This window comes from Cololabis saira, chromosome 13 (genome assembly GCF_033807715.1).
Source record: "Cololabis saira isolate AMF1-May2022 chromosome 13, fColSai1.1, whole genome shotgun sequence".
Lineage (NCBI taxonomy): Eukaryota > Metazoa > Chordata > Actinopteri > Beloniformes > Belonidae > Cololabis > Cololabis saira.
Genome location: NC_084599.1, coordinates 19,715,676 through 19,743,134, shown reverse-complemented (window position 1 = coordinate 19,743,134; position 27,459 = coordinate 19,715,676). Strand labels below are relative to the sequence as shown.

The following is a 27,459-nucleotide window of genomic DNA, read 5'->3' as shown; positions in this document are numbered from 1 at the left end:
AAGTTATGTTTTTTGAGGGGGAACCATGGGTCAGATACTCCTTTTTCATGAAACATACACTCACCAGCAAATTCACTCGCTAAAGTACATTGGACCAAATTTTAACTGCGTAAAAGCAGTAATTCTTTATGGAATCAAACCAGCAAGGTGCTTGAAACACTCCTCAGGTATTTTGGTCCACACGAGAGCACCACAGAGTTAACCTCACTGTAATATTTAATGAAGCAGTTTGAGATGATTTGAGTTTTGTGACAGCATATTATCCTGCTGGAAGTAGCCATCAGGAAATGAGTAATACTGTGGGAGGGATGGTCCTTCCCCCCACAGTATTACTCATTTCCTACTTGGACCATGTCCATCGCGGATGCACATTGTCATGGCCATAAATAATCAGGTAGATTGTGGCACAAGGTGTGCCAAGAAAACCCATATCATTACACCAGGAGCAGCATCCGGGACTGTTGAGTCAAGTCAGGATGGAGCCATACTTTAATCTTTTTCAGGCTTGTGTGTACCGGTAAGTAACTGAAATTAAACCTAAATAGTTGGGGATGTGAGACTTTACCCAACATTCCCACTCTGCGGTTACCCACGTCATAAATGACTGAAACAAGTTATTGGCATCAATTGTTTTAAAATGATCCCTTCTTTTACTTTTCTGTAAGGTGACTCCAAACCTCAGTCCACATCTTAAATCAAATCAAACTTCATGTCTATCAAAATCATTTTATCCAATCAATTTTTTTTTTTAACTTTACCAGCTTCATTTAAACCTTTTTGTCATCAGCGTTGCAAAGTGTCAAAGTGAATTGAAATCATTCAACTGTAATTTAAAATGGCACTTTTTCTCACGCAGAAGATATACAATGTTTACGAAGGTTTCAATAAAAAATGCCCACTATAAATATAATTCCTATTTTTAAAATTATTTTATTCATTAAAAAAAGGAAACTGCTTGTTTTTATCTTGACTATGTTTTCTGTGTTATTTAGAGATAGGAGATATTTTGTTGCGTCACCTGACGGTGTCCTTGAGCGGGACGTTATGGCTTTTGTCATCCCTGGTACACACAAGAATAAGTTGATTTTATCTTCACATTAACTGGTAACATTTCCCAAATTCACATGAAAAGATGCAAGCTCTTCTTACTGCTTACAGGAAACTGGTCCTCTGACGAGTGTGTAGAGCATCAACCACACAGAAAACCACGCAAAAACAATTCATTGAGATATTATTTTAATCCTTTCTTTTTGTTTACAAAATATAATAATTACAAATAATCATAATGGAAGAAATACAATATATAAATTGCTAAAAATATAAGTCAACATAAAGAATAAACAAAAGGCATTGACATTTACTCCGTTTCTTGCCATTGTGGTTTTGCCTGGAACCTCCTGTAAACAAAGACCAAAGATTGATCTGAAACTGACGTGGATTCAAAGAGGGATCACCGGGAGAGTTCAAACGTTTATAGAGACGACAAAAACATTAACGAGGACAGATTGGAGGGGGGGCAGAAAATGGGCCTAAATAATTTACTTCCAAGGACCTTTTTCCTTACTCTATAAGAGATTCATTAACATTCACCGTCATATAAATATTAAAAAAAATGAACAAATGAATGTGAAATTACTCGAGTCAGGAGGCATATTAAAGTTTAAAACAGTACGCCTGCATAAATAAGCTAACAATATCAACTAATAACACCTCCTCTCCCAGTGTGACACTATAAATATTACCTTATTTACTTCCATATTTGCTGACCGGATGTTAAGTCACTGCTACTTCTTCAGCATTATTATTTTTCTTCTCGGAAACATCATTTGAAATCAAATATGTTAAAGATGTTTTATAGCAAACATATATAGTACACCTGCTTTCTGGAGTAGACACAGAGTAGAACAAGCAGAGCAGGAAGTAGAAGGTGATTCATTCCTTAGCTAGAGGGTGAAACCCGGAAGAAAACTTCAAGCCAAACAGAAGACGTCTGAACTTCCACCTTAGGAAAAGCTTTGAACCGTCACATCCACCACTGGCCTGAAGCCAAGAAGCTGCAATGATGAATCACTGTTCTCACTGGATGCAGTACATGATATCTGTTCAGAGGGATGACCCACGCTCATAATTCGCAGAACAAGTTAAGTAATTCACTGAAAGTGCTCGACATTCCCAACTTTCGTTTCATCTTGTTACTCTAAAATGATTAATTCATCATGGTTAGATATTGTGATTAAAAGTCACAAAGAAGCTCTGCACCTTCATACAGTTCAATTAAATCCCTCCCCCCCAAAAAGAAATGTACAAAAATGCTGTGCACTTAATTGCTCTTATGTGGCTCCGCATTCAAATTAACTTTAGAAAATGTGTAAATTTCAGGGGAGTTTTTTTTACATTGAAACTCAATTTCTGAATGTAAGTCTGTCAAACAGCTACTTAGGGCAGAGGAAGGAGTCACATATGACCAAGGAGCCACGAGTAAAGTAAAAAAGATCTGATGTTTTCTATTGTCTTTTTTATCATGGAGCAGCAAAGGTGTTGGAAAACTAAAGACATGGGTAAAGAAAGTAGGAAAAATGTGAGTCCAGACCTTTCCTTCCTGGGAAGAAAAGATGGTGCTATTATGACTCATTAATATGTTTTAGAAACAACGGAGAGCAGCTCTTGTCACTCAACTGTACTTTAACAAGAATGTCCTGAATGCAGCCAATCAATGCAGCCAGGACCGTCCCGGTGCAGCCGTGGTCATAAACTGATGGATATACACATGATCCATGCCTGAAAGTAGTAATTAAAACACTGATTTCATAATGGACTGAATCCAAATGTCTGAGTTTGACAGATACCCCCACCCCCACAAACAAACAAAGTAGGCATGTCCTTTTTCAATAAGTTAGGTAAATTCATGTTTCGTTGTGGTCAATTATGAAGAGTACTACTCCGTTCGTTTTTTTCCAGGTCCTCTCACTGCATGAGCGAGTGAGGATGCTGGAGAGGTGATGGGTGCAGCAGGCCGTCGAATGCTTGAAAGTGGGACGAGAGAAGAGCAGAAGACGGCGAGGCAGACGGCAGGCTGAATTCCACCTGCAGCCTGTGAGGGGCATCGGCCCCACCGCCCGCTGTGCCACAGTCAGAGCCCTCAGAGGCAAAAGGTCCGCCCTGCATGCGGAGCTGGAAGAAGCAGGAGTTTCGGAGGCCGCGGTCGTCGTGGGATGGTGAGTTCCCGCAGGCCCACCGTGAGCTCTGAGCAGAGGCTTGAGACTGGAGCTGGACTGGAGCTGAGGGACGACGGCCGTCTGAGCCAGGATCCCGCAGGTCTTCCACGGACGGGAAAGAGAAGGGACACTCAAACAGCCGCTGAGGACATCTGTCTCCACACAGCTCTGATAGACTCACCAGCTCAGCATCTGGACAGATAAAGCGGGTCACAGCAAGACAATTATTAAGAATGTGCCAAGAGTATACAACCCCAAACCTGAAAATGTTGGAATGATTAGGAACTTCCAAATTTAAAAAAAGAAAGGCAATTACTCCTAAATGTATGCACTGCAAAAACTCAAAATCTTAACAAGAATGAAAAATCTCATTACACTTAAAACAAGACTCATCACTGGAAAAAACAACAATTTTCACCTGTTTCAAGTAGATTTTCACTTAAAATAAGTAGAAAAATCTGCCAGTTGAACAAGATTTTTTTGCTTGTAATGACAAGATAAATCTTGTCCCACTGGCAGACTTTTCTACTTATTTCAAGTGAAAATTTACTTGAAACAGGTGAAAATTGTCAAATAACAAGTTATTTTTCTGGTAATGACTCTTGTTTTAAGTGTAATGAGATTTTTTGACTAAAAATTAGACATTTTAACTAGAAATAAGACAAATATTCCTGGTAAGATTTTGAGATTTTACAGTGTGTTCCTTCTAATTATTTTCCAGACCGTATGAACCGCTGATATTCAGTGTTTTGTCACATCCACTTCTACATCCATGTTTTGTCTAAGGCCTGTAACACGTTCCAAAATAGATTTTGAAATTCCATTTCTTGCAGTTTTTTAAATCTCTCCCTGCACTCTTTGTTGACGACAGATCAGGATCCCAGGCAGGCGGGTCCAGGACCTGGATTCTTTTCACTGTTAACACAGGTGGCTGGAAAAGATGCCACCACAACGGCAGCTCAGTGCCCATTTCTACCGTGCAACGCTCTTTCCCAGATACCTCCTAGCTCATCTCTGGACAAAATTAGGATAAGGCTTCTTTTGTGTAAACTAAAGAATTGTGTTTGTGAATGTACGTCTGTGCTATTGTGATTCCCTAAGGTTTCCATGGTAATTCCTTTCTCATGTGGTGATATCAGCTGTTGATGAATGACGCCTGAGAGATCGGAGATCCCTCAGGCGTGTCCATGTTCACATTCCGTAATGATGCTTCTCCAGATTCCTTAAATTGTTAAATATTATTCTGCACTATAAAAGGAAAAACATGCAATCCTTCTTGAGGAGTATTGTTTTTAAATATTTTAAAAGTTCTCCTCACACATTTGTTGGTAATGTGGAGATCCTCTTCCTGTCTTTGCTCCTCAAAGACTCGGCCTTTCACGAATACTAATTTAATACCAAATTGTGATTACAAACTTAACACCTGCCTAAAATAATATACACCTTCTTTGTTTTCAGCTTCTTACTAGCACTAAACTGGCCCAGTACCCACTATTTTTTGGAAGATATTGGAGGCCTGGATTTCAAAATCGGATGTAAATTAAGGACAACAAATATCTAGGAGTCATACAGTCTGAGTGTCGTCTCTGTGAAGTACCTCGAGATGACTTTGTTATGAATTAAGGTCATAAAGTAAAGTGAATTCAAAATTGAATTAATAAAAATGGAGGTGAAAGTAAATTTGGGAACAGCGACATCATTTTCCATATCATCCTATTTTTCTCCTGATTTTGGTTTGTATTTCAACTGTAATGTTTCATTAAAGATCCAATTTGTGTTGATATTCCCATCAAGTGATAAAACCTTTCTATTTAACAAAAGACAAAACCGGGGAAAAAAAAACAGTCATATGCAAATGCAGGAAGTGTTTTTCTATGAAAGACTGTACACTGTGACGTCATTAAACAGTTTGTAACTGAATAGCAGCAGTATATTAAAAGTTTGTGTGTGTGTGTGTGTTAGTGTGCATGTATGAATTATGTTATTTTTTTGGCAATGTGTATTGATAAAATGCATTTAAGCTTTAGAAATATGATGCAGCCTCTATAATAGATCAATTTGTTAATGCCTCTTCTGGTAATCTCTGGCTCATAGTAAATGTTTCTTTTTTTCTGTTTCTGAATTTAATCGTTATCTTGTGTGTCAGTGTGACATTTTGAACAGATGCGATGGTAAATATGTATTCCACGTAAATGCATTTAAAAAGAGTGTATAGAAGATCTAAAGACAAGAGATAAATAAATGGGATTTATGTCCAGTGACCATGTTTTGTTTTTGTTGTTGTTTTTTTGTTTTTTTTTTACCTGCAGGCCCAGCCTGCTTTCTGTGGCCTGTGTGGACGAAGGTCATGGCTTTAAGAGAAAACGGGGAGTTCGTCTGCGCCTAGGACGGCCCTCTTCTTCTGGAGCATCATTTTAACATGCACATCACACACACACACAGACACAGACACACACACACACACAGAAATGTATACATGCATGCACAAACAAGACAAAACAGATGTGTCAAAACGGTGGGGAAAAACAAAGGTGGGGAGACATGAAATGTTTCTTAACAGAATATATGTAAAAATGAAGGGCAAAACATATCAAAATAGGAAATTGTAGCAAATTAAACCCAACAGAAAAGTTTGTTTTAAACATGTGTGACATCGTAGATGAGGGTAATTAATTTACATACACACAGATGGATAAAGATGCGTAGCTTTCAACATTTATGAAAACCAAACTCAATCCTTCAGACACGCTGAGTTTGACTTTTTACAAAATATCCAGCGTCTGCCCAGTAGATGATGGTCTTTCTATTGCGCCATGAAATTGGTTAAACAGCCAATCACATCCGTCTCCTCTAACTCTTACCTTGTTTGTTTAGGTCCAGGTTTGAGTGTGGAGGCAGCGGGGACTCCAGCTGCACAGAGCTCATGGTGCTGTGCGACACCAAGTCTGAGGAAGTCTTGCTTGCATCAAGATCTCCACCGTCTCCATCCTGGTCTCCATCTTCCCTGAAACACACAACGCAAGCAGAGGAAGAATGGTTCAAAAGAAGGTGATGAAAAGATGACATTACTGTTATAGAAACTTATGTTGTTAAACCTGAATTTATTGGAATAAATTGTGTAAATAAGTGACAAGACCGATGTTACCCAAATAGATTTAAAATAAAATAACTTATCATCCAAGAAACCCTCAATGTGAGTGAAGACAGAATAAAAGATGAGACCTACAACCATCATATATGAGGAAAAAAAAATCTCTTAGAAATTTACTCTGTTTTCTAAACCATGACTGCAGAATATAGAAAAGAGGAGTCTAACAACCGTCAAAAGTCGGCCATGAATTTTAACACTGACCCTCCCCCCCCTTTACAAACTGGTTTGGGACCTCAACATCACCTGAGGTAAAATATTGTTATTTCAGCAGTTTGACGTCCGTTGTTACTTTTTCTGTTGACAGGTAGGGAGGAGGCTTGAAGCATCCTGTCAGACGCCGCCCACCACCTGTTTGATTACTGCACTTCTGGTTCAGGGTTCAGGTTTCCAGTTGTGAGGAGTATTAGATACAAATACTCCTAAATCCCTGCAGCCATGATCATTTCAAATGCAGACATGGTTTTATGTGCATCACATAAACCCCTCCGCAGGACATTGTTTTACACTTAATTTAGTTTATATGGCCTTTTATTTTGCACAACTATCAAGTTTTTGCCAGTTCCTTTGTTTTTTATTGCAGCAGCATCAATGTTATTTTTCATTTTAATGATTTTCATGGTTCAAGAAATGTCCATTGTTATGTAACATGGCCGTTTTTACATGAGCGTGCACAGAACCGGAAGCAGAAAGCTGAGTTAACTTTACTATTGCAGTCCCAATCGGACATACGGAGATGGCGCAGTTCTGGGACCAACTTTGATGCTGACTCAGATTCAGCAACTTTAATATCACATTATTTTTCTGCACCTCATAAACAGAACTGTGAAGTACAAAAGGGTTCAGTACCAGTGAAGCTCAGCCTCTGGACAGAGTCCAAAGGAAACGAACAAGAACCCCCAACACTCCCAGCCACAGCATATTCCTCCTCATCTGCTACTGCACCAGCTACTTCAGAAACATTTCTTCTTGCCTCACTGTTTCTGAAAACCATCCTAACTTTTTTGACTTAATATTTCATCCATAAATTATGGTTTTATTAGCCTAAAATCCCTACATCAAGAATGCTATTTTATAGTAAGAATGAGATGTAATCCTGACAATTCGTATATTTTTTTCCCATTACCCATTTTTCATAAAGGTTTTTCAAAAAAGCCAGTTCCAAAGTGCGACAGGAATGTCTGTAATTTTTGCATTACCTTCTATTTAACAGATGTTACTACCGGTAATTAGGAAATTATATTGAGCATCATCCCTGACCAACTTCACTGTATGAAGAATATATAAATGAATTAAGCTTTCAGAATTTTGGGGGTGGGGCATGTTTACCACTGTGTTAGATGCACTATTTAATTATTTGAGAGCTGCGGAAGTTAATTTCAATTCATAAAGAGAGATCTGTGCTAATTCTGGCTGAATGCAAAATTTCAGCTTCTGCATTGATTTCCCTAGTTTTTAAAAAATCTTCCCAATATTATGCATTGCACACCTATATTCTTTGCAATTTTGCAAGAAATGTCTTTATGAAATGATGGACACTGATGGAGACTGAATAAAGCATGGTTTATTCTTCTACATTAAACTACATTAAACCAGTAGTGTATGTCTGCCATAAAGGGTAACCCCACACTGTAATCTCTGTTATCATCCGAAATATTCATTTTCTGACCAGCAAACAACAAACAAGATGAGTTTCCGCACAGTCCTTATGCGTAAGCAGTACTTACATGCTCTCTAATTGGAGGTTGTACTTTTTTCGGCTCAACCTTGTGGCCTGTTGGGTAAAGTACATGTGCCGTTCAGACTTCTTCCACATGTAGTAATACTCCACACACTCGCCCACGGAGCGTGTTCGTACCTGCGGAGTAAAGGAGTTTTTGTTTTGAGCAAACATTGAAAATTATCACCTTATATGCAACAGCGCGCAAAATTGCATGGCAAAATAATGATAATAATAATAATAATAATAATGATGATAATAATAATAATAATAATAATAATAATAATAATAATAATAATAATAATAATAATGAAACAGCTTCACATCCCATTACTTGAAGACTCACCTTATTACCCTGAATGAGGTGGAAGTTTTTCCCATAAACTCGATAGCCGTGCTCAAAGTTTCTACACTCCTCCTCGCTCCAACAACACAGCTCCTCTAAAGATAGCGGTAGGAGAGAGAGTAAGTATAGCGCTATGTGTCAATTTAATTTAAATGAGAGACATAACTTTGATAAAACTGTAAAGGAGGCAACAAACTGTGTACAAAAAAAGAATGCAAATCTGAAAAACAGCGTTTTTAGATTTGGCTTTATCATACTTTTAGGCCAATCCATTTGAGGAAATGTGTTAGTTTTAAGCGGCGCCTCACTGCGGTTTAAAAATTAAAATCAGTAACAAATCACCGACTTGTTCATCCTCTGCAGCGCTAAAATCGAGAGTTTGCATTATGCAGCAAATAAAATAGCCTAATTTGTAATCTCTGCAGAAAAATGTTTTCTAAGAACTTCTGAAATTCTGGTAACAGCACAAAGACGTTATCCTCTCACTCCTGTAAACTGGCTGTTCAAAAAGTGAACAAAGAAATGAATCCAAGTCGGGAAGAATTGTATTAATTTATATATTTATTTTTCAACGTTAAACCTTCTACAACTAGTATTGTGTGACCAAAAATGCAAATGGCCCAATTCAGAAGTTAATCTATTTTCACCAGTAATACTAGAGTTCATTTTTATCAAATGTACAAATAAATCTGCGAAAAAACATGCGTTCTTGGACTGGCAGTTTTCTTGATAATGAAATACTGCACATTATCAAGCATTATTACAAGTCAGAGACAACAAAAGGACATAATGAAACGTCTCACCGCTAAACACTTTCACATTGAACTGTAATCGCCTCAGTGCTTCCTCTGCATTGAAGTTGCATTTCACTAATTCATACAGCGCCTGAAGAAGAAAGGGAAATGAAGAAAAGTGAAACTTGACATCTGTGCTTGAATGCAACCGAAAGAAAGGCCTCACTAAAAACCATGTCAAATCTCAGCAAATCATTAACTCAGTCATTAAGGGGAATAAAGTTAAATTAGAAAAGTGGAAGAAACACTAAAATATCCTCAAATTATTGGACTTTGTTTAACCTCTTCCTAAAAAGGTAATTTTTTAAAAGATTGACTCATGAAAATGATACATCAAAAACATCATGAGTACATCTCAGCAACTAGATGTATTTGAATATATTTAGGGGTTTATGTGTAAAACAGATATTATGGGTCTACAAGGAAGGTGGCACAAAGCTGTTTTTTTCTGTGACATAATATAAGAATTGCATCTCATGTACTTACAACCACTATTTACAACATTGTTCTTTATTTATTACAATCAAGACTTATTTTCCAGTTGTTTGATGGTGAGTTTTTAACAGAGGTTTCTGCTGTGGACCAGTCGCTGAGCTGTGGTTGTCTGCACACGTTCATATCTTGGCAAACACTTCACTGGTGTGGATGACAATAACTTCGATAAAATCTTCCCAGCCATTAGAAGCAGCAGGCAGTAACAAATAATTCACAGGCATCATCTAATAAGAACAAGTATGTTTCTGCAGGATGGTGACTCAGTAGTCCTGCTTATGTATGTTTCTCCTGGTGAAGGGCCTTGTAAAAAGGATGCGCTGGGTGCTACACTCCGCTCTGAAACAATCCATATCTGTGTGTGCCATCCTGTCATTTAAGCCAAAAAATTTTCAACTTGAGTGTGTTGCATGTAGAAGCTGGTTGTACATTTTGGGATTTTTTTGCCTGGTTTGTTGCATGTGTATATTGTACCAGGCTCTATATGATTAAAAACAGCTTGAATGACCTTGCACCCTCTCCTCTTGTACACACGTACAGTGGATGACAGAATTCTCTAAGAAGTCATATCGTGCTGCTGTACCTGTTCATTATCATTGACAGCGGGATCTTGAGTCCACACTACTCCGTCCGGGCCCCGAGGCCTCTGTGCATTCAGCAGGAACTCCTCCACTTCCTGCTCCGACAGAACCCCTGGCTTCCACAGCAGCTGGTCTTCGCTGCTGTAGGCTGGAGGAACGGATGCAGATAAAAGAGGAGAGAATAAGCATAGAGAGTGGTTCAGAAGCACGTGGAAGAGAGAACAGATCGACAGAAAATAAAAGGAGACAATGATGATACAACGAGCTGTACATAGCAGGGACTTCTTTTATGTTACCAATGAAAGTTTGGAATAAAAAATGGACTTCTTATTCACATAAAACTTGTTTTGTCCCACAGTTAATGTGAGTTTCTTACCTTTCCCTTGGTATGTGTATGGACTTATTGGAGGGATTCTTGCTTGATACATGGAACCAACCATGATCTCCTGAGGAATATATCAAGGAAACAGATGTGGGACATTTGTGTCGTATATGCTGACAAAACCACACTTAAATTCTGTCCTGTAATTCAGGGGTGTTCCACCCTGGTCCTCGGGGCATGTTTCAGGTGTTTCCCTGTATCAACAGGATTCTAATTAATGGTCATCAGGTGGAAGTCAAGACCCACAAGTCTGTTAATGACACAGTCATTAGTATCAGGGTGTGTTGAAGCCCGGAAACTTCTAAAAGATGCAGTTTATTTTTTTGCTCTTTAAATATTGGATAACTTCGGTATGTGACTCAACTTGTATGTCTATGGCTGTGTTCTTCAGTCCAGTTCCTCAGGCCCCCCTGCTACGCATGTTTGGGTGTTTCTCTGCTCAAACACACCTGACTGGATCACCATCACTAAATCTGTCAACGAACCACTATTTTAAGCCAGGTCTGTTTGAGCAAGGAGTCCTTGGACCATGACCCTCGCCCCCCATTAGTCTGGCTGGTGATGTCACAAAGGAACTGCCCAGTTTTCTTAATACAGATCTAACAAAAGTCCCAGCCCTTGAAAAGAGGGTTGAAGCACAGTTGAACAGCTAACACCACCTTTAAAACAAGCTGCTATGAACAGACGTACACAGACACTGTTGAGAGGGGCGGTCAGTCTTTACGTCGGATGTGGCCAGAACATGTCACAGAAATGTCATCAAGGACACATAAACGTGTGAAACTTGAGCCTTGAGAAAAGGGTCTTTCTTTTCTAAGAGAAGTCGATCAACATCTCCCCTTCCAGCAAACAGCAGCTGTTGTGGAGGATTATGGAGAAACATTGGACCAAGCCTGTGAAAACCTTGGGTCCTTCATACTGATGTGGGATGAGTCTGTTATTAAAAGTACCACTGGATATGAATAAATTCCTGTTGCAAATATAAATACACAACCTTAAAGGCTTCATGAGAATGGCCTACCTTGTGCTCTTCATTGGAGGGAATAGACGCATCATCAGAGTCGTCATCTGACGAGCTCACTGATGTGGCTTTATCTTCACCTTAAAGAGATAAAACATCATTATTTGATAGAAATATACAGGTAATGAATGTCCAGATTTTAAGGAGGCTTTCTTTATGGTATTCTAACGTCACATTTTTTCTGGTCTCAGATCACAAAGGTTTTAGAAACCACTACATAAGCTGGTAATAAAAAATGCCATACATATAAAACTCATCATAAAAAAAGAGAACACGCAAGAATCAAATAACAAAAGGGCACCTCCTGTTTTTAAGCCTCCAAAGAAACTGTGTTCAGTCAATATAGAGAAAACAAATACAGCACACAAACAAGTGTACCCGCAAAAATAAATTCCTTTTTTCCAATCTGAATTATCTCCAGGAGTTGTACTGCTGCTATATATTTAATCTTCTTGAGGCCAAAAAGGGTTTGAGAGTGCCTTTGACATACATAGTGTGCCATGAAGCCAGAACATGCTGTTAAAAATGTCCATTCCTCCATTACAACTGTGGACCTCCACATCAGAAAATGATAGTAGCTGTTTGATTTCAAGGAAAATAAAAAAAAATAAAGCAAAAGGTAAAAAAAAAAAATTCTCTCCTTTTATTAATATGTCTTTTGCTGTGAGAACTGTAAGAACTGTTCCCCAGTCATGTGTAAATGTACATCACTTTGAGAGTTACCCTGGAGGTGGCAAAGCAGATCTGAGCTTTTGGAGGTGCGTTCATAAACTGATGCTTCGTTTTCCTCGTGTCCATGATAGAAATCCCCAGTTATCTGATCCTGTACATTAAAAACCATTAAAAAAAAACAGAAATTATACTGAAGTTAAAAAACAGAATATATATTTGTAAAAAAAAAAACAACACATAATATAATTTTACACTTTTATTTGATTGAATTAAATCACCAACTTTCAGCTGTAGACAGCATTTCAATCAAAAACCTCTGGAACCAAAAAGTGTTAAACATTTTTTTATTTTTAAGTGGGATTGTGTGGAGCACATATCAGTAGCATATGTCTATGTGCAGTAGGAAGCGATCATATTGCTCTCAGTTCAGTGATTCAGGGTAAAATTCAGACAGGAAGTACTGTACACCAACACACTCACAGGTACTTTTCACACCACCCTACTTCAACAAAACCAAAATGTCCCTTTTTCCAATGAGCTAAATGATTTCCCCCTTAGACCTTAGGCATTTGCAGTCGGGTCTGAACTGCAGGTTAGAGAAGGAAAAATAAGTCAGTTCAAGTGTCAAACATATCTAGCTGGAGTTCAGGGATGTTAACCTTTATCACACTCGGCAGTCACACCGGTGTGCTTCAGCTGTATTAACACAAAATCTGGTCCAGTTACACTTTTCTACGAGGTTTTGAATGTTTTTATGTACTGATGTGAAATAATGAAAGATTAACATTTTACTCCTCTGACTGATTGCTTTCCTTTCAATGATGGCACTCCCTCCTCTCATTCACGCTAAAGCTTGCTGGACCGCTCCATTTATCTATGCCCACCGTCTCCTCAGCTGAGTGAACCCGGCATGAACGTCTACATATGAATGTTGTTTACAATCAGCAACTACCAGTGGTGTAAAGTAACGAAGTACAAGTACTTCGTTATTGTACTTAAGTAAGATTTTTGAGAATTTGTACTTTTATTGATACTTTCATTTTTCTGTACTTTTACTTTTACTTCGTTACATTTTCAAGGAAAAAAATCGTACTTTTAATCCGCTATATTTAAAATTGGACACGTCGTTACTCGCTACAAATTAAAGAACAGCACAGCGAGGGCTGATTTATGGTTCCGCGTTACACCGACGCAGAGCCTCGCCGTAGGGTACGGGCTCTGCGTTGGTGTAACGCAGAAACATAAATCAGCCTTGAGCGGCAGCCGACGCGTGTCCATGCGCACCATTCTTTGATTCCACCCCTTCTAAGGTGGTTTTGGCATTTAAAAGTTCAAAAGTCTCATCCTTTATCAGCTGGGGTTGCTTAATGTTGTCACTGCATATAATAGTAATATAATACTATATATATATAATAGTAGTATTATATATATAATACTATATATATATAATACTACAGGCTGGGGGTGAACCTGTCAGCGGGGCCAATGGGGTACAGCAGCAGTGATGAGCAAAGGGAGAAATTAAAATGGGGTAATGGAAACGCTAAAGGGGTCAGAATAATATCACCATTATTTAGAGTTGTAAGCAAATTCTTGGATTCTTCATTTATTTGCAATCCTTTTGAAAATAATTTTGTACTTTGTAATTTTGTACTTTGTACTTTTTACTTTTGTACTTAAGTACATTTTACACCATGTACTTTTGGTACTTTATTATATTTAAGTTGAGGTACTTTTATACTTTTACTTAAGTAATGTTCTTACTGGGTACTTTTTACTTTTACTTAAGTAATTTTCAAGCAGAAAATTTGTACTTTCACTTAAGTACAATATTTTTGTACTTTTTCCACCTCTGGCAACTACTATTCCTGGGGTACAACTTTAAGTTAACAAATGCTACGCCCCACGGAAGAAAGACAGTAATCAGTTATGTTCAGCCCAGCAAGAAAAGGTGGGGAAAAGTACTGACTCCTGTTTTGGTTCCTGCAGTGAAAATAAAGGTGCTTCTTTCTGCACCCCAACACAGCCAACATAGGTTTGACTAATTAAAAAAAAATTCTGCAACAAAAATGCAAAGAAGGAAATCCAAAATATGACTGAGGTCCCAGGTGCGCTTCTGCTTTTAATCGTACCTTGTCCAGCGTCATATCCGGCATGCTGGCAGCCATGAGACACGTCTCCTTCTCTGGATCTGATACTGTATAACCGCACAAAGCCAGCAGCTCCTGCAAGGGCAGCTCACTGGCCTGAAAAACATTTAAGTGGGGAACAACAACAGCAGGAGGCATTTAATTTGGTTAAATGAGGAGACAAAGGACACAAATATTTTAATCATTTCCAAATTCCTTTAAAAAAATAGAAAAAAAAAACTTTTCAGTGATCTTAAGAACGAAATCCTGCTTTTTTCTTGGATTGATCAACATAAACATGCTTAAAATACAAACATTTGAACATTTCTCAAACTGATCCAACATTACAACTATGGTTCATCCATGGTAAGATTAGCAGTTCATTTAAAAAAAAAGGGAGAGAGAAGAAACATCTGTCAAAATCTGATCATCACAAAAAGTTTGATTAAGTGTGATATTAAGTGTGATACTAAAAATACCATCTTTGAAACATGGTGGTGGTTGTGGTTTGTGCTCATTTCACTGCAAGAGCGCAGAGCTCTGAAGAAAAATGAACATTTGTACAACTGTTCCTGAACTAAACCTGAGATAAAAGTGATTAATGAAGAGAGGCAAAAACAGGAAACTTACAAACTCCTCTAAAAAAAGAGAAGGGTTTATGATACACCAATTTGAAGTTTTGGAAAAGTGTAAACTTATTCCCACTAAAATGCTACGGAAGGATCAGAGATGAATCCTTCATCTCTTGTATGAGGGGTAAGGACCCATTTCTTAAAGGCTGATGTGCGGGAGTGATCAGGCAACGTTTAGTTTTTGCTGCACAAGGGCACACCCCTGATACTGAACCCAAAGACCCACATATTTGTTAGCAATGATATGCAATTTCAGAACATTTATTACAAAAGGATCTTTTGTAAGATTTTTATTAAAGGGCGCCTATTATGGTATCTAATACCTATTTTAAACAGGCCTTGAATGTCTTAAAAACAAGCTTTTGATTGTTTTTGCTAAATAAATTAGAAATTCAGCCTCTGAATCCTGTCTGCAGCATCCCAGTCTCTAACCTCATTATCTATGCAGGATTCTGAGTGGGCGTGGAGGCTATGATAATGAAGAACTGTGCTGATTGGCTGCCTGAATGACGCGATACACCGCTATGAAAAATGGCGGAATCTCCGGCTGGCTGAGTTAGTTGTGGGCGTGGTTTCACGTATCGGAGGCCAACCTATGTAAATCGCATTTTCGTTACGTAACAAAAGCAGAATCTGAACGGCTCGTAGAAGCCACATCACACTGGATGGCTCATCCGGGCAGCTGTACAGACACTGCAGAATTTAGTTGCTTTCCTCCTTCTCTGAGTTGGCAGGCTGAGGGGAGACCACTTTATATATGTTAAAGCAAGAAAAAACGTGTTTTTCATAATAGGTCCCCTTTAAGTTAAATTGGATTTTCCTCATTTACTTTTAAGCCTGAAGTGAAAATATGGAAAATCTGCTATAAATTCAAGGTCAAATTTGTACTGAAATAGCAACTGGAAACTCACCCGGCTCAATATACTAAGTTCAACATGGCAGATGTGGTGAAGAAACCAAAAAACAACATGGAAAATGTTAATTGAAAAACATGCAGTGATTCTTATATGTCATCTTTCAGACAGTATGAACTACTGCAACTCTCTTTATTTTGGCATGGACAACTCACTCTTGCACCGCCTACAGCTGGTACAAAACGCAGCTGCCCACCTCCTTACTGGCAAGCGTAAGCGGGACCACATATCCCCTGTGCTTGCTGCGCTGCACTGGCTCCCTGTTGTTTTTAAAATACATTTTAAAAATTGTTCTGATCTTTTTTAAAGCTCTTAATGGACTGGCTCCCCATTATCTGACTGAGCTCCTCAATACCCACAACCCTGCCAGGTCAGTGACATCCTCCACTCAGCGGCTACCGGTCGCCCCCAAAACACGACTGAAGACCAACGGTGACGCAGCCTTTGCGGTGGCGGCCCTTAAGCTCTGGAATATGCCCTTGCACGTTCCATCTACACGATCACTTGAGGTTTTTAAAAAACACACTTTGTCTCCCTGGCTTTTGATTAGTTTTAGTGGATTCTGGCAATATTTTATTTCAAATTTTTATTATTTTTTTAATTATTTTACTCTCATTTTTAATTTCATTGTATTCTTGTATTTTGTACCCATCTTGTTCTATTTATTTTATCTTTGTAATATATGCCTTTTATTCAGCAGGTTTTTAACTGTACAGCACTTTGGTCAATCTCGGTTGTTTTAAACTGCGCTCTATAAATAAAGATTGAGTTGAGTTGAGTTGAGTTGAACACAATATCTTCCCTAATTCTTCCTGTCAATTTTTAATGTATTCTATTAATATAGACCCATTTGTGGATGTCGGGTCTGCAACACACTCCAAAAACTGTTGTCTACGCTGACATCTTTGATGTCTGAACCTTCAGACAAAACTGCATAAAGAACCATCCTTTTTAAGTAGCTGCTAAAACCATGAGGGAAAGGACATATGTTGAGAAACTTCTGCTAACCACAATACAAAGCAGCGTTCACACACTACTCTGAAAATTTTGTAAAAATCTTATCATAACCTTAATCAGAGGCAGCACCAACATCTCTGGCTCAAGGGCATCTGAGATAGAGCATCACAGTGTGGAAACATATACCGTGGTTAGAAAACTCTTATAGGGTGCCATCGGGTGCTCTGTGGTCTGGACCACAGGATAAAAAAAACTACAAAAAAAAACAAAAACAAAGGACCATCCAGATTGTTATCCACAATAAGACCAAATGTCTTGGATCCTTAAAGAACAAAAACGTGCCCCTGCTCGGCATCTTCAATGCCAGAACACCTTTTAAATGTTTTAAGAAGGAAGAACGATAATATAAAGAAGTGAAAGGTTTATGCTCATAACTTTTTTGGAATGTGTCGCTGGCATAAAATGACCTTAAGTACAAAAATGGATGTACATGAACAAATGTAATGAAGTTGATGAAATAAAATGGAAGAATCGGTGGATTATTTTTTCTTTTTTGTATGATTTGGGCTTGCATTAATCCAATCAGCTCTGATGCAGCATACAGCTCGACATCAGCACTGAACCTTCACAAGAAACACAGAAAAGAGTTTAAAGACGCATAAGGAATCAAAGAAATCAATGACAACAGGGATGTTTAAACCTCTAAATGGATTTTATGTCATGTCTTCAGTTTCTTAGCAGTTTGAGACCTCAGGTCTTCAAACACAGCCCTGGTGGGAGAATGCTTACATCTGAATGGGTTACGTTGTGACAATCACATTTCACATTTTGTTAAAGCTAAGGAACTTGAACTTACAGTTTGGGACTGTGCTGCCATCTTCATGGAGCAACGACGCTTTGGCTCAAACTCCTCAAAGACTTGTTTTGATCGCTGCTTCTACTGCTGAGGGCCTTCATGGCTGCAGTTGGTCCGCTCTCCACTAGGCCAACGCCGCTGCGCTTACGCTTATATTTTCACCGACCTGTAGACACACAACATTATTTTTATCCAGCAGTCAAAGCCATGTGGGGGACAAAGTAGCACTGCTTACATGTACAGAGTGCATTTGAGGTGTACTGTGCACGAGTATGCACAAACAGCATGTGATCAAATAGTACCTGATCCTGGGTCATCCCAGTGGTGGACAGTAACGGAGTAAATTTACTTGAGTACTGTACTTAAGTACATATCCAGAGGATTTGTACTTTACTTGAGTATTAGATTTCTTTGGTACTTATTACTCTTACTTGAATACATTTCCAAGACAAATATTTTTACTTTTACTCGAGTACATTTCTAGGAAGGCAGAAAAGTACTCGTTACTTTCAGGTCTGCTCTTTTTTCTTCTTCCCTAAAATCCTATTGGACACAAGCTGTTTTTGTCAAAGGAGGAGACCTATCACAGTGCACGCTCTCAGACAGACATTGGGAGACAGACAAGACAGACATGGGAGACAGTTTGTTATGCTCTATATTGCTATATTGTACTGGTACATGTCCTTCCTGTAAAGTTAAGTGACTTCAACATTGAGTTATTGAAAGCAGAGATGTAGTTTTTTGTAAAGCAGTGGTTTTTGAGGGGGATCCAGACTTAGTTGGATGGTGCAGGTTCATTTGGTTTCAGTTCATGATTGTTAATAAACTCTGCATCATCTGCTGTCCTCTTATGATCCCATTCATTGGATTTGTTTTTGGTGTTTCTGCAGGTTTTATACAACATTGTGGTTCTAAAAGCAGCACATCAGTGCAGCTGGTTTCAAAGAGTTAATTCTCAGAAACAAGAGTTAAAAGATCCTTAAATTAATTTAGAAAAAATATAGTAATTTACTGATGGGGAAAATAAGAAATTTACTCTTACTCTTACTTTTACTTTTACTTAAAGTAAATTTAAAAGCATTTACTTTTGGATACTTAAGTACCTTTAAAAGCAAGTACTTTTCTACTCTTACTCGAGTAATATTTTGACTGAGCTACTTTTACTTGTAACAGAGTAAATTTTGACGAGTAGTATTTGTACTCTTACTCAAGTACTGGGGTCGAGTACTCTGTCCACCTCTGGGTCATCCCAATACAGATCAGCTGTCTGCCAACTTTTGAACCATTTTTTTAAAAGAAAATTTGATTCCACTTAAGTGATGGTGTTGATCAGGTCCCTATAGACAAACCATCACCACGCTGCTACAAGTCCATACAAGCACCAAACTGCCGTCAGGTGCAAAAAGCAACTGCATGCTTCCAGCAACTGCATGTTTTATTATAAATATCTGCATACTAATTGATACAATTTCCTAAGTGTAAAAATGTACTGCCATTTTGATGCACATGTAAATTCCTGTCTGACTCAAAACTACTTTGATTCATGTCATTTCAGTCTCTAAAGAAAGTTTATACTAATTATCATCTAATAACAGACCTTAGGTTGTTTAGATTGCTTCTTCGCTTAACCATATTATGGTGATAATAATATTACTTTGGCTCAATGTTCTGAGCACGACCATAATGAGTTATATTCATGTTTGCCTTAAAGAACATTGATAAAGAACGGCCCATACTACAGAACGTTTTTTTTAATCTGAGTAGAAAGTTATTTTAAAAAGTCCCACATTATGCCAATTTATTTATTCTGATCATCTACTGCAGTTAACTAGTTTGACATAAAACATGACTCAAACAAACAAGCTTTTCTAGAGCAACGCAGCTCTTTTCTGGCTTCCTCAACCCCAAGCCCAACCCCTGACATCCTGACTCTACTTGCCACTTTTCTCAACCTGAACCAGACAGCTGAACATTTGGAGGTGTTCAGCATGCGTCTTGCACATGCAGAAATACATTTCAATACAGTATAATTTGTGGAATGGCTTCATTGATGCAAATGTATGATAGAACTGGATATTATGGACCCCAAATCTGATCTGAAAAAGTCAGTGGTGAGTCTCCAGAAACTCCACAACTACAACTAAGTAATACGTTTTTGGACAGATCTAATAACAGTATGAGTGATTTGATTATTTTATCTTTGATTTACAAACTGCTTTTGCTTACTTTACAGTATATTAACACCAAAAGACACCCTGGCCAGCCATTCTTTTACTCTTCAACACAAAGAAATAGTCTGGTTCTTCTGGATTCGACTTTGATTTCCAGGAGACAGTAGGAGCGTTTCCATTACCCCTGGATTTGTTCAAAACTAAATATCGAAAAAAATAAAAATAAATCCTGTAACAGAAACAGCACTATTTCAAAAAAACTCCAGAATATCGATATAAACCTTTTCACGCTTCCAGGAGGTGACTTTTCAGCTGATTCGGGAATCCACTTATATGCGAAAGTAAGAATACTGTAACACTACTTAATCACTTTATGTTACATAATGGCTTAACCTCTGAATAATCATTTAAATGATCATCCACTGCCTTCATCATCTGGCTATTTTCTCAACAGCTGTAGCAGGACTCACAATAATTTAACGTTGAGTCTTTCTTTTTCGTTGTTTTAAAGAGAAATCTCACAGGAGAAGACATGCGGAGAGTTATGAGAATTACACATTCGAAAAACAGCAATCAATAGAAACATCGACCCCCTGCAGCGCTACCTTTATCAAACTTTACGAGACTCGATTTTCGCAAAGGTGTACTGGAAACATGGCTAGTATTAATGGATGCAGAAAGAAATGCATCTAGATGCTATTGCATAGGCATGTGACATAGGTAGAAGAACAACTAAACTAGCATAAAAAAGACGCCCAAAACGGCATGTAATGACGTAGGAACGCTGGTGAATGTTGATTTTGCAGAGAAAAAGAAAGCTCATCAAAGGAAGTCAGAGGCCATCATCGTTGTTTTGAACAGTGGCTCTTGAACAAATAATCACGTAAAACCTGCTCAGTTGCCATTGGTTTGGTACATTCTGCACCGGTGGAAACAGCTGTGAAACTGAGGGGTACCCAACTTATTTCATGGACCAAGTGTGTATCGCTGGCCAGACTAGTTAAAAGTGTGTACACATGCAGTACGTGTAACAACGGAGAACAAGGTAAGGAACATTTGCTGTAAAGAGGTGTGGCAGGTAGTGGCTGAGCAGAACCTCACACCAACTAAAGCAGCGTAATAAGTGGGTTCATATCTGTAGCTGCAGCTGAATACTTTTTACCATTTTTCTTGCTTAATTAAAAAATGTTATTTATTATGAATCAAAATACATTTGCTTTTTAAACACTTTGTCAACTACTTTGATTATCTGGTCAGCTGAGTAACAATTAACACACAGCTAGAAAAAATACAAGATGGATACACAATGCTACAAATCAGTCTTGAATCATTTAAAGACACTACAAGGATAACGTTGGGCCTTCAAGTTGTAGTGTTTATAATGACAATAATTCATTAACTATATGAATAGAAGTCACATGCATATATCTAAAGTCAGAGAGCTCAATAGGGATAAAATTATATGAGAAAAAGTTGACCCACAGGAGAATACATTTTTCAAAATAATACAAGTGCTCGAGAACTTTACCATGACATATCCATTACATGCTGAAATTTAATTTGAATTCTGAATTACTTTTCTTGCAATCTTGAAACCCCATAAATAAATTCACGACTGGTGCAAATGATGACTTCACCCGTGACTTTTGGTTTGATTCTATATAATTGTAATAGACGTTCTGCAGTGATTTTTTGCAATTCTATCTCAAATAGACCTACAATCATACACTAGGGGTTATTAAATTAAATATCTCTATTAAATATCTCAAGCAACTCTACACACATATCAATACCTCAGTTTTAGATGGAACATGAAAAACAGTTGTTAAAGTTTTGGATCATGGGTGCATGAGCCTAATTTCCCACCTTCTCAGCCACTTGGGTGTTTATAGAATAGGTTTTGTACATCCTCAGCAAATGAAGAAGTAAAAACTCAAATCATAACCAGGATACCAGCAGCAAACTGTCATCACTATCTTCTAGTTTTTGTGCAGTAAAAATAGAAAAACAGTGTTCATCTTCAAAAAACACCTCCCACAACAATGTAGCTGCAGTACAACAATGCTTTTCAAATGTAGGGTTTGTTATTAATTTGTTATGTCAAGTGGGACACACTTGAAGGACACAAGGAGTTTGACTAAGAAGTAATGAAAACCTCCCACCTACTCAGCCACTTGGGTGTTTATAGAATAAGTTTTGTACATTTTCAGCACATGAACAGGTAAAAACTCAATTCATAACCAGGTTACCAGCAGCAAACTGTCATCACTATCTTCTAGTTTCTGTGCAGTAAAAAAAAAAAAACAACGTTCAGCGTTCATATATACTTGTTCATATACAAAGCTACTGTATATTAGGTAACCTTCCATTTTACATCAGTAATTATAGCCTGAGATCAAATGATGCTATCCTGCTGTCCATATCAAGTGCAAGGACCAATCTAGGGAAGAAAGCCTTCAGCTGTTCTGCCCCACTTGCTTGGAATAGCCTCCAAAAAGACCTGAAGCTAAACACATTAGTGTCATTGTCTGATTTTAAAGCTCTTACAAATGCATTTTTAAATGACTCTGTCCTTAAGTATTGTAACTTATTTACTGGCACTGTTTTGTGATGTATTTTGCATTGTCTTTCTATTTCTGTTGTTGATGATTTGTTGTTTTGTCTGTAACTTATAAAGCTGCCATTTTTGGCCAGTGTTCTGCCAACTTCTGCTACCTGCCGAGAAATGCTACTTTGTGGTTCTGCGCATGCGCACAGTCGATTTTCAAAGTTTGATTGCCACGCTAAATTGATAATATGGGAACTTGAGTATTTGATCCTTCAAAATACACGACCCATGACATGAATCACATTACACTTTGTGAACATTATACGATAAAGGGGAAAAAAACAAAAAAAAAACAATTCTATCGCTTTAATAGATATTCATTCAGTCATTCGCCTTTATTTAACCAGGCAGGTCATTAAGAACACATTCTTATTTATAATGACGGCCTGGCAAGCAGAGGTGTCAAGTAACGAAGTACAAATACTTCGTTACGTTACTTAAGAAGAAATTTTGGTTATCTATACTTCACTGGAGTAATTCTTTTTCAGACGACTTTTTACTTTTACTCCTTACATTTTCACGCAATTATCTGTACTTTTTACTCCTTACATTTTAAAAACAGCCTCGTTACTCTATTTCATTTCGGCCTTTAAAAAAAACTATCCAGTTAAATTGCTCCATCCGGATAGAGTGAAATTGGTTGTGGTTGTTTCAGATGTTCTTGTCCAGTTTTGTTCTTACATCCGTTCCCTCAGATTCCTGCAACTAAACTTGGATGTACATTCCAATAAAGGTTAGGATAAATGATAACATGCCTCTGAAGTTTGACTTTTTGCACCATTACAATACTTATAGGCAAGTAGTCATCATATTACTTTACTTTTTAATTTATACATGTTACCCCTGGGCAGTGTCATCAGGAGACACGGCATATCTTTCCACAGTTATGCTGACGACACACAGCTCTATGTGGCCGTCTGATCACACTGGGCCGATTGACTTACTTTTTAACTGTATTTTAGATATTAAGGCCTGGATGTCACAGAATTTTTTACAGCTAAACCAGGACAAGACTGAAGTACTGATCGTCGGTTCAAGAGCCCAGAGAGAGAAACTGGCCTCTAAACTAAATACATATGGAGTAAACCCGAGCAAAAAGGCAAGAAATCTAGGAATCATATTTGACTCAGATTTTAATTTCAAATCACATGTACGCTGTATCACAAAAACAGCATTTTATCATTTAAAAAATATTTCTAAGGTGAGGCCGTTTCTCTCTCTGAGCAACACGGAGAGACTAATGCACGCCTTTATAACTAGCAGGATAGACTAATGCTCTTCTTACTGGTCTGCCCAAGAATACCATCAATCAGCTGCAACTGGTTCAAAACGCTGCAGCGCCAGTTCTGACTCAGACCAGAAGGAGAGCACACATTAGGCCCATTTTAAAATCCTTACACTGGCTACCTGTTAGTTTTCGTGTTGATTTTAAAGTTCTTTTATTAGTTTATAAAGCACTACATGGGTTTGCACCAGAGTATATTTCAGAGATGTTTTTATTCTATGAACCAGGAAGGCCCCTCAGATCCTCTGGCTCTTCCTTTCTAGCTGTTCCACAGAGTAGAACTAAAACATTTGGTGATGCTGCTTTTAGCCACTAATATGCTCCAAAACTGTGGAACAGCCTGCCGGAGGATCTGAGAGGAGCTGGAAATATGGACATTTTTAAACGTAGACTAAAAACTCATCTCTTTGGTCTGGCTTTTATGTAGCATCACATTTTATAGTTTTATTCTGTTTAACATTTTTTAAAGGTATCTGTTTTTTTTTTTTTTTTTTTCTTATAATGTTTTTATTAATTTTTATTGTTGTAGACTGATTATTTTTTAGCCTTAATCCTTGAACTTTTATCTTTTTATAAATTTTATATATTCTATATTGTATGTCAGGGTGCATTGGTCTCCCAGTTTTTATTTTTTGGTCTCCCAGTTTTTATTTATTTGTTTATTATGCTTATTTTTCAATCAAAATGTCAAAGCACCTTGTATTTCATGTACCTGGATGAAAGGTGCTATATAAATAAAATTTGATTGATTGATTGATTGATATCTCCTGCTCTCTGAAACACATGTTAATGCTCAATAGTACACATGTATGGTTCTTTAATATATTTGCATTATACTAAGATGCATTCATTTTCAATGGCTTTTGTCCTTAATGGCTTTTTCCCCCCTTACATTACTTTTACTTTTATACTTTAAGTAGTTTTGAAACCAGTACTTTTATACTTGAGTAAAAAACTTGAGTTGATACTTCAACTTCTACAGGAGTATTTTTAAACTCTAGTATCTATACTTCTACCTGAGTAATGAATGTGAATACTTTTGACACCTCTGCTGGCAGGCGACAAGGACCACTTGGGGGTAAAGGAAATGGGCTATAGGGAGTAAAACACAGTAAAATTGTAGCTCTGCAAAGGTAGAAAACCATTAGGTAGCATTTTTTGGCAAAGCAAAAGAAATTGGCAGAACACCAGGTCTCCCTTGAAAAAGAGATCCTCGATCTCAATGGGACTAATCTGGTAAAATAAAGGTAAAATAAAAAAATAATAAAAACACCCGCACAACAATTTGTGATGTTTTAAAGCTGGGGCAACGCTTTTCAAATGTAGGGATGTTATTAATTTGTTATGTCAAGTGGGGCACACTTGAAGGACACAAGGAGTTTGACCAGGGCCGTCAATTGGGTATGGCAAGGTACGGCAGCCGCCACACCTCGGCTTCAAGGGAAAATGTAAATGTTTGTTTTTTAAATTTTATGGAATTACTCTGTGTCTATTTGTATTGATTATTCTATTACTTAATACATATAGAATAACTACAAATGCAAATCAGAACATGATCGATTTCACTAGTTATTATACACTGCAAAAACTCAAAATCTTAACAAGAATATTTGTCTTATTTTAGTTAAAATGTCTAATTTTTAGTCAGAGAAAATCTCATTACATTTAAGACAAGACTCAAAAACAACCATTTTCACCTGTTTCAAGTAGATTTTCACTTAAAATAAGTGGAAAAATCTGCCAGTGGAACAAGATTTTTTTGCTTGTAATGAGAAGATAAATCTTGTCCCACTGGCAGATTTTTCTACTTATTTCAAGGGAAAATTTACTTGAAACAGGTGAAAATTGTCAAATAAGTTATTTTTCTGGTGATGACTCTTGTTTTAAGTGTAATGAGATTTTTTGACTAAAAATGAGACATTTTAACTAGAAATAAGACAACTATTCCAGGTAAGATTTTGAGTTTTTGCAGTGAGCGAGACTGCATTTGAAAACATTCCAATTTTCTTGACCACACAGATAAGCTACATAGACTTCTGTGATGAGTATTTGCTGGACGTGTTGATTGATACTCTAGTTTAGTTCTGTGACTCGTAACCTTGCCATACCTTAGCTTCCACTGAATTGACGCCACTGAGTTTGACTAAGAAGTAATGCAAACTTTGGGTGACAGCTCTGGAGAGGCTGTGCGAGGATGTAAAATAATCCCTGAAAAAGCATGTTATTAGTGAGCAGGTAAGAGTGAAAAAGCGTGTTATTCGTGAGGAGGTGAGCGTCCAGGGAGGACCTGGATGTTGCGTGTCTGACCAGGGCGCTTTCCTGCGACTTGGTGCTGAACGTGTGTGTGCCCGGCTCGCTGAGCTGCACAAGGAAATAACTACTTTACAATATTTCACTGAGACACAGGCGGACTTCACCGCCGCCGGCTCGTGTCATTCCTCCCCAACTTTTAAAGTGGACCCCCCTCGCTGTGAGGACGCACCTGGAGGGGTTCAGCACCCCCGGGTCGCAGCCCGCAATAGTCCCTATTGTTTCCCCCGGCTGCGAGAGCGGCGGAGGGAATGGCTCTTTAAAGGCGAGGACGCGGAGAGAGAGAGCCGATACGCTGGAGACCTTCTCCATTTCTCCCCCCCGCTTCCCGCTTACAAACGCCCTCGTAGCTCTCTTTCACTAGTCGCTCGCCGGCCGGAGAAACCACGGGCAATGTTGTTGTGCCGTACGAAGTGACACGAGTCACGAATCCGGCCCGCTTTGACACATTTTCGGGGGCATTACATTCTTCGTTTTCGCTCACTTACCTCCGCCATTCCGTTTCTGCGCAAGCTGAGTATTGCCCGGATGTAGTAGGTCTGCTCTTCTGCACAGCTCCGTTTATTGCCGCAACGCTTCAGCACGAGCCGCCGCGAGCACGGCGAGCTCCTAACTTACTTTTACTAAGTACTTTTAACATTTTCACCCCACTGCTTTAACGACATTTAAGAATATCTTCATAGTTTTGCACAACTTTTAAAAAAAGTCTTACTTTGACTGTCACCACTTTCAGTATCACTTCTGAAATTGCAAAACTATTATATATATATATATATATATATATATATATATATATATATATATATGATATATCAATATATTGAAAAAAGTGTACAAGGGTACTTTTGTCGTTGTCTACATGTGACTGTCTTTAACCACAGCCAACAAACAAATCACATGATGATGATTCACTCAATCTGTCTCCAACCCTGACATCAAAGAAGTGCAGACCCACAGAAAACACTTTTTTTTAAATATAGCACCGATACGCAACAAAAGTAATCTAAATTCACTTTTCACCTAAGACGACTCCAATGACAGAGCATCAAGTTCAGTTCATTTTTATTCCAATTAATTTCAGTTAACTGTCATTCAGTTCTTTCCAGTAGAGTCTAGACTTAAAGTTATGTCGTGTCTGTTCACTGAAAAAGAATTGCCTTGTTGAGGAATAAATTAATCTTTTAGAGCTATTTACAGGAAATAAAGCCCTTTTAGAATAATTATTG

The 27,459-nt window shown here is 38.0% G+C and overlaps 1 protein-coding gene across 1 annotated transcript; it reads right to left on the bottom strand.

The window, feature by feature from the left end:
* Positions 1-1,245: 1,245 nt before the first annotated feature.
* Positions 1,246-26,754, bottom strand: mier2 (mesoderm induction early response 1, family member 2). The gene is made up of 12 exons (XM_061738163.1): positions 26,722-26,754; positions 17,860-18,025; positions 14,504-14,617; positions 12,423-12,522; positions 11,700-11,779; positions 10,673-10,742; positions 10,299-10,444; positions 9,233-9,314; positions 8,430-8,524; positions 8,091-8,221; positions 6,077-6,219; positions 1,246-3,407 (listed from the first exon to the last, which is right to left on the bottom strand). The coding sequence occupies exons 2-12, from the start codon at positions 17,884-17,886 to the stop codon at positions 2,965-2,967; spliced, it is 1,431 nt and encodes a 476-aa protein (XP_061594147.1). The 5' UTR covers positions 17,887-18,025; positions 26,722-26,754; the 3' UTR covers positions 1,246-2,964.
* Positions 26,755-27,459: the final 705 nt, after the last annotated feature.

What these genes read in the sequence shown, in the direction of transcription:
- mier2 (XM_061738163.1), bottom strand. Translation starts at nt 17,886, where the DNA reads ATGAAGATGGCAGCACAGTCCCAAACT. An exon ending in ACCTCATTCAGGGTAATAAG is followed by an intron (nt 8,222 to 8,429) that starts GTGAGTCTTCAA and finishes TTTACTCCGCAG; the next exon opens with GTACGAACACGCTCCGTGGG. An exon ending in AACCTCCAATTAGAGAGCAT is followed by an intron (nt 6,220 to 8,090) that starts GTAAGTACTGCT and finishes TGTGTGTTTCAG; the next exon opens with GGAAGATGGAGACCAGGATG.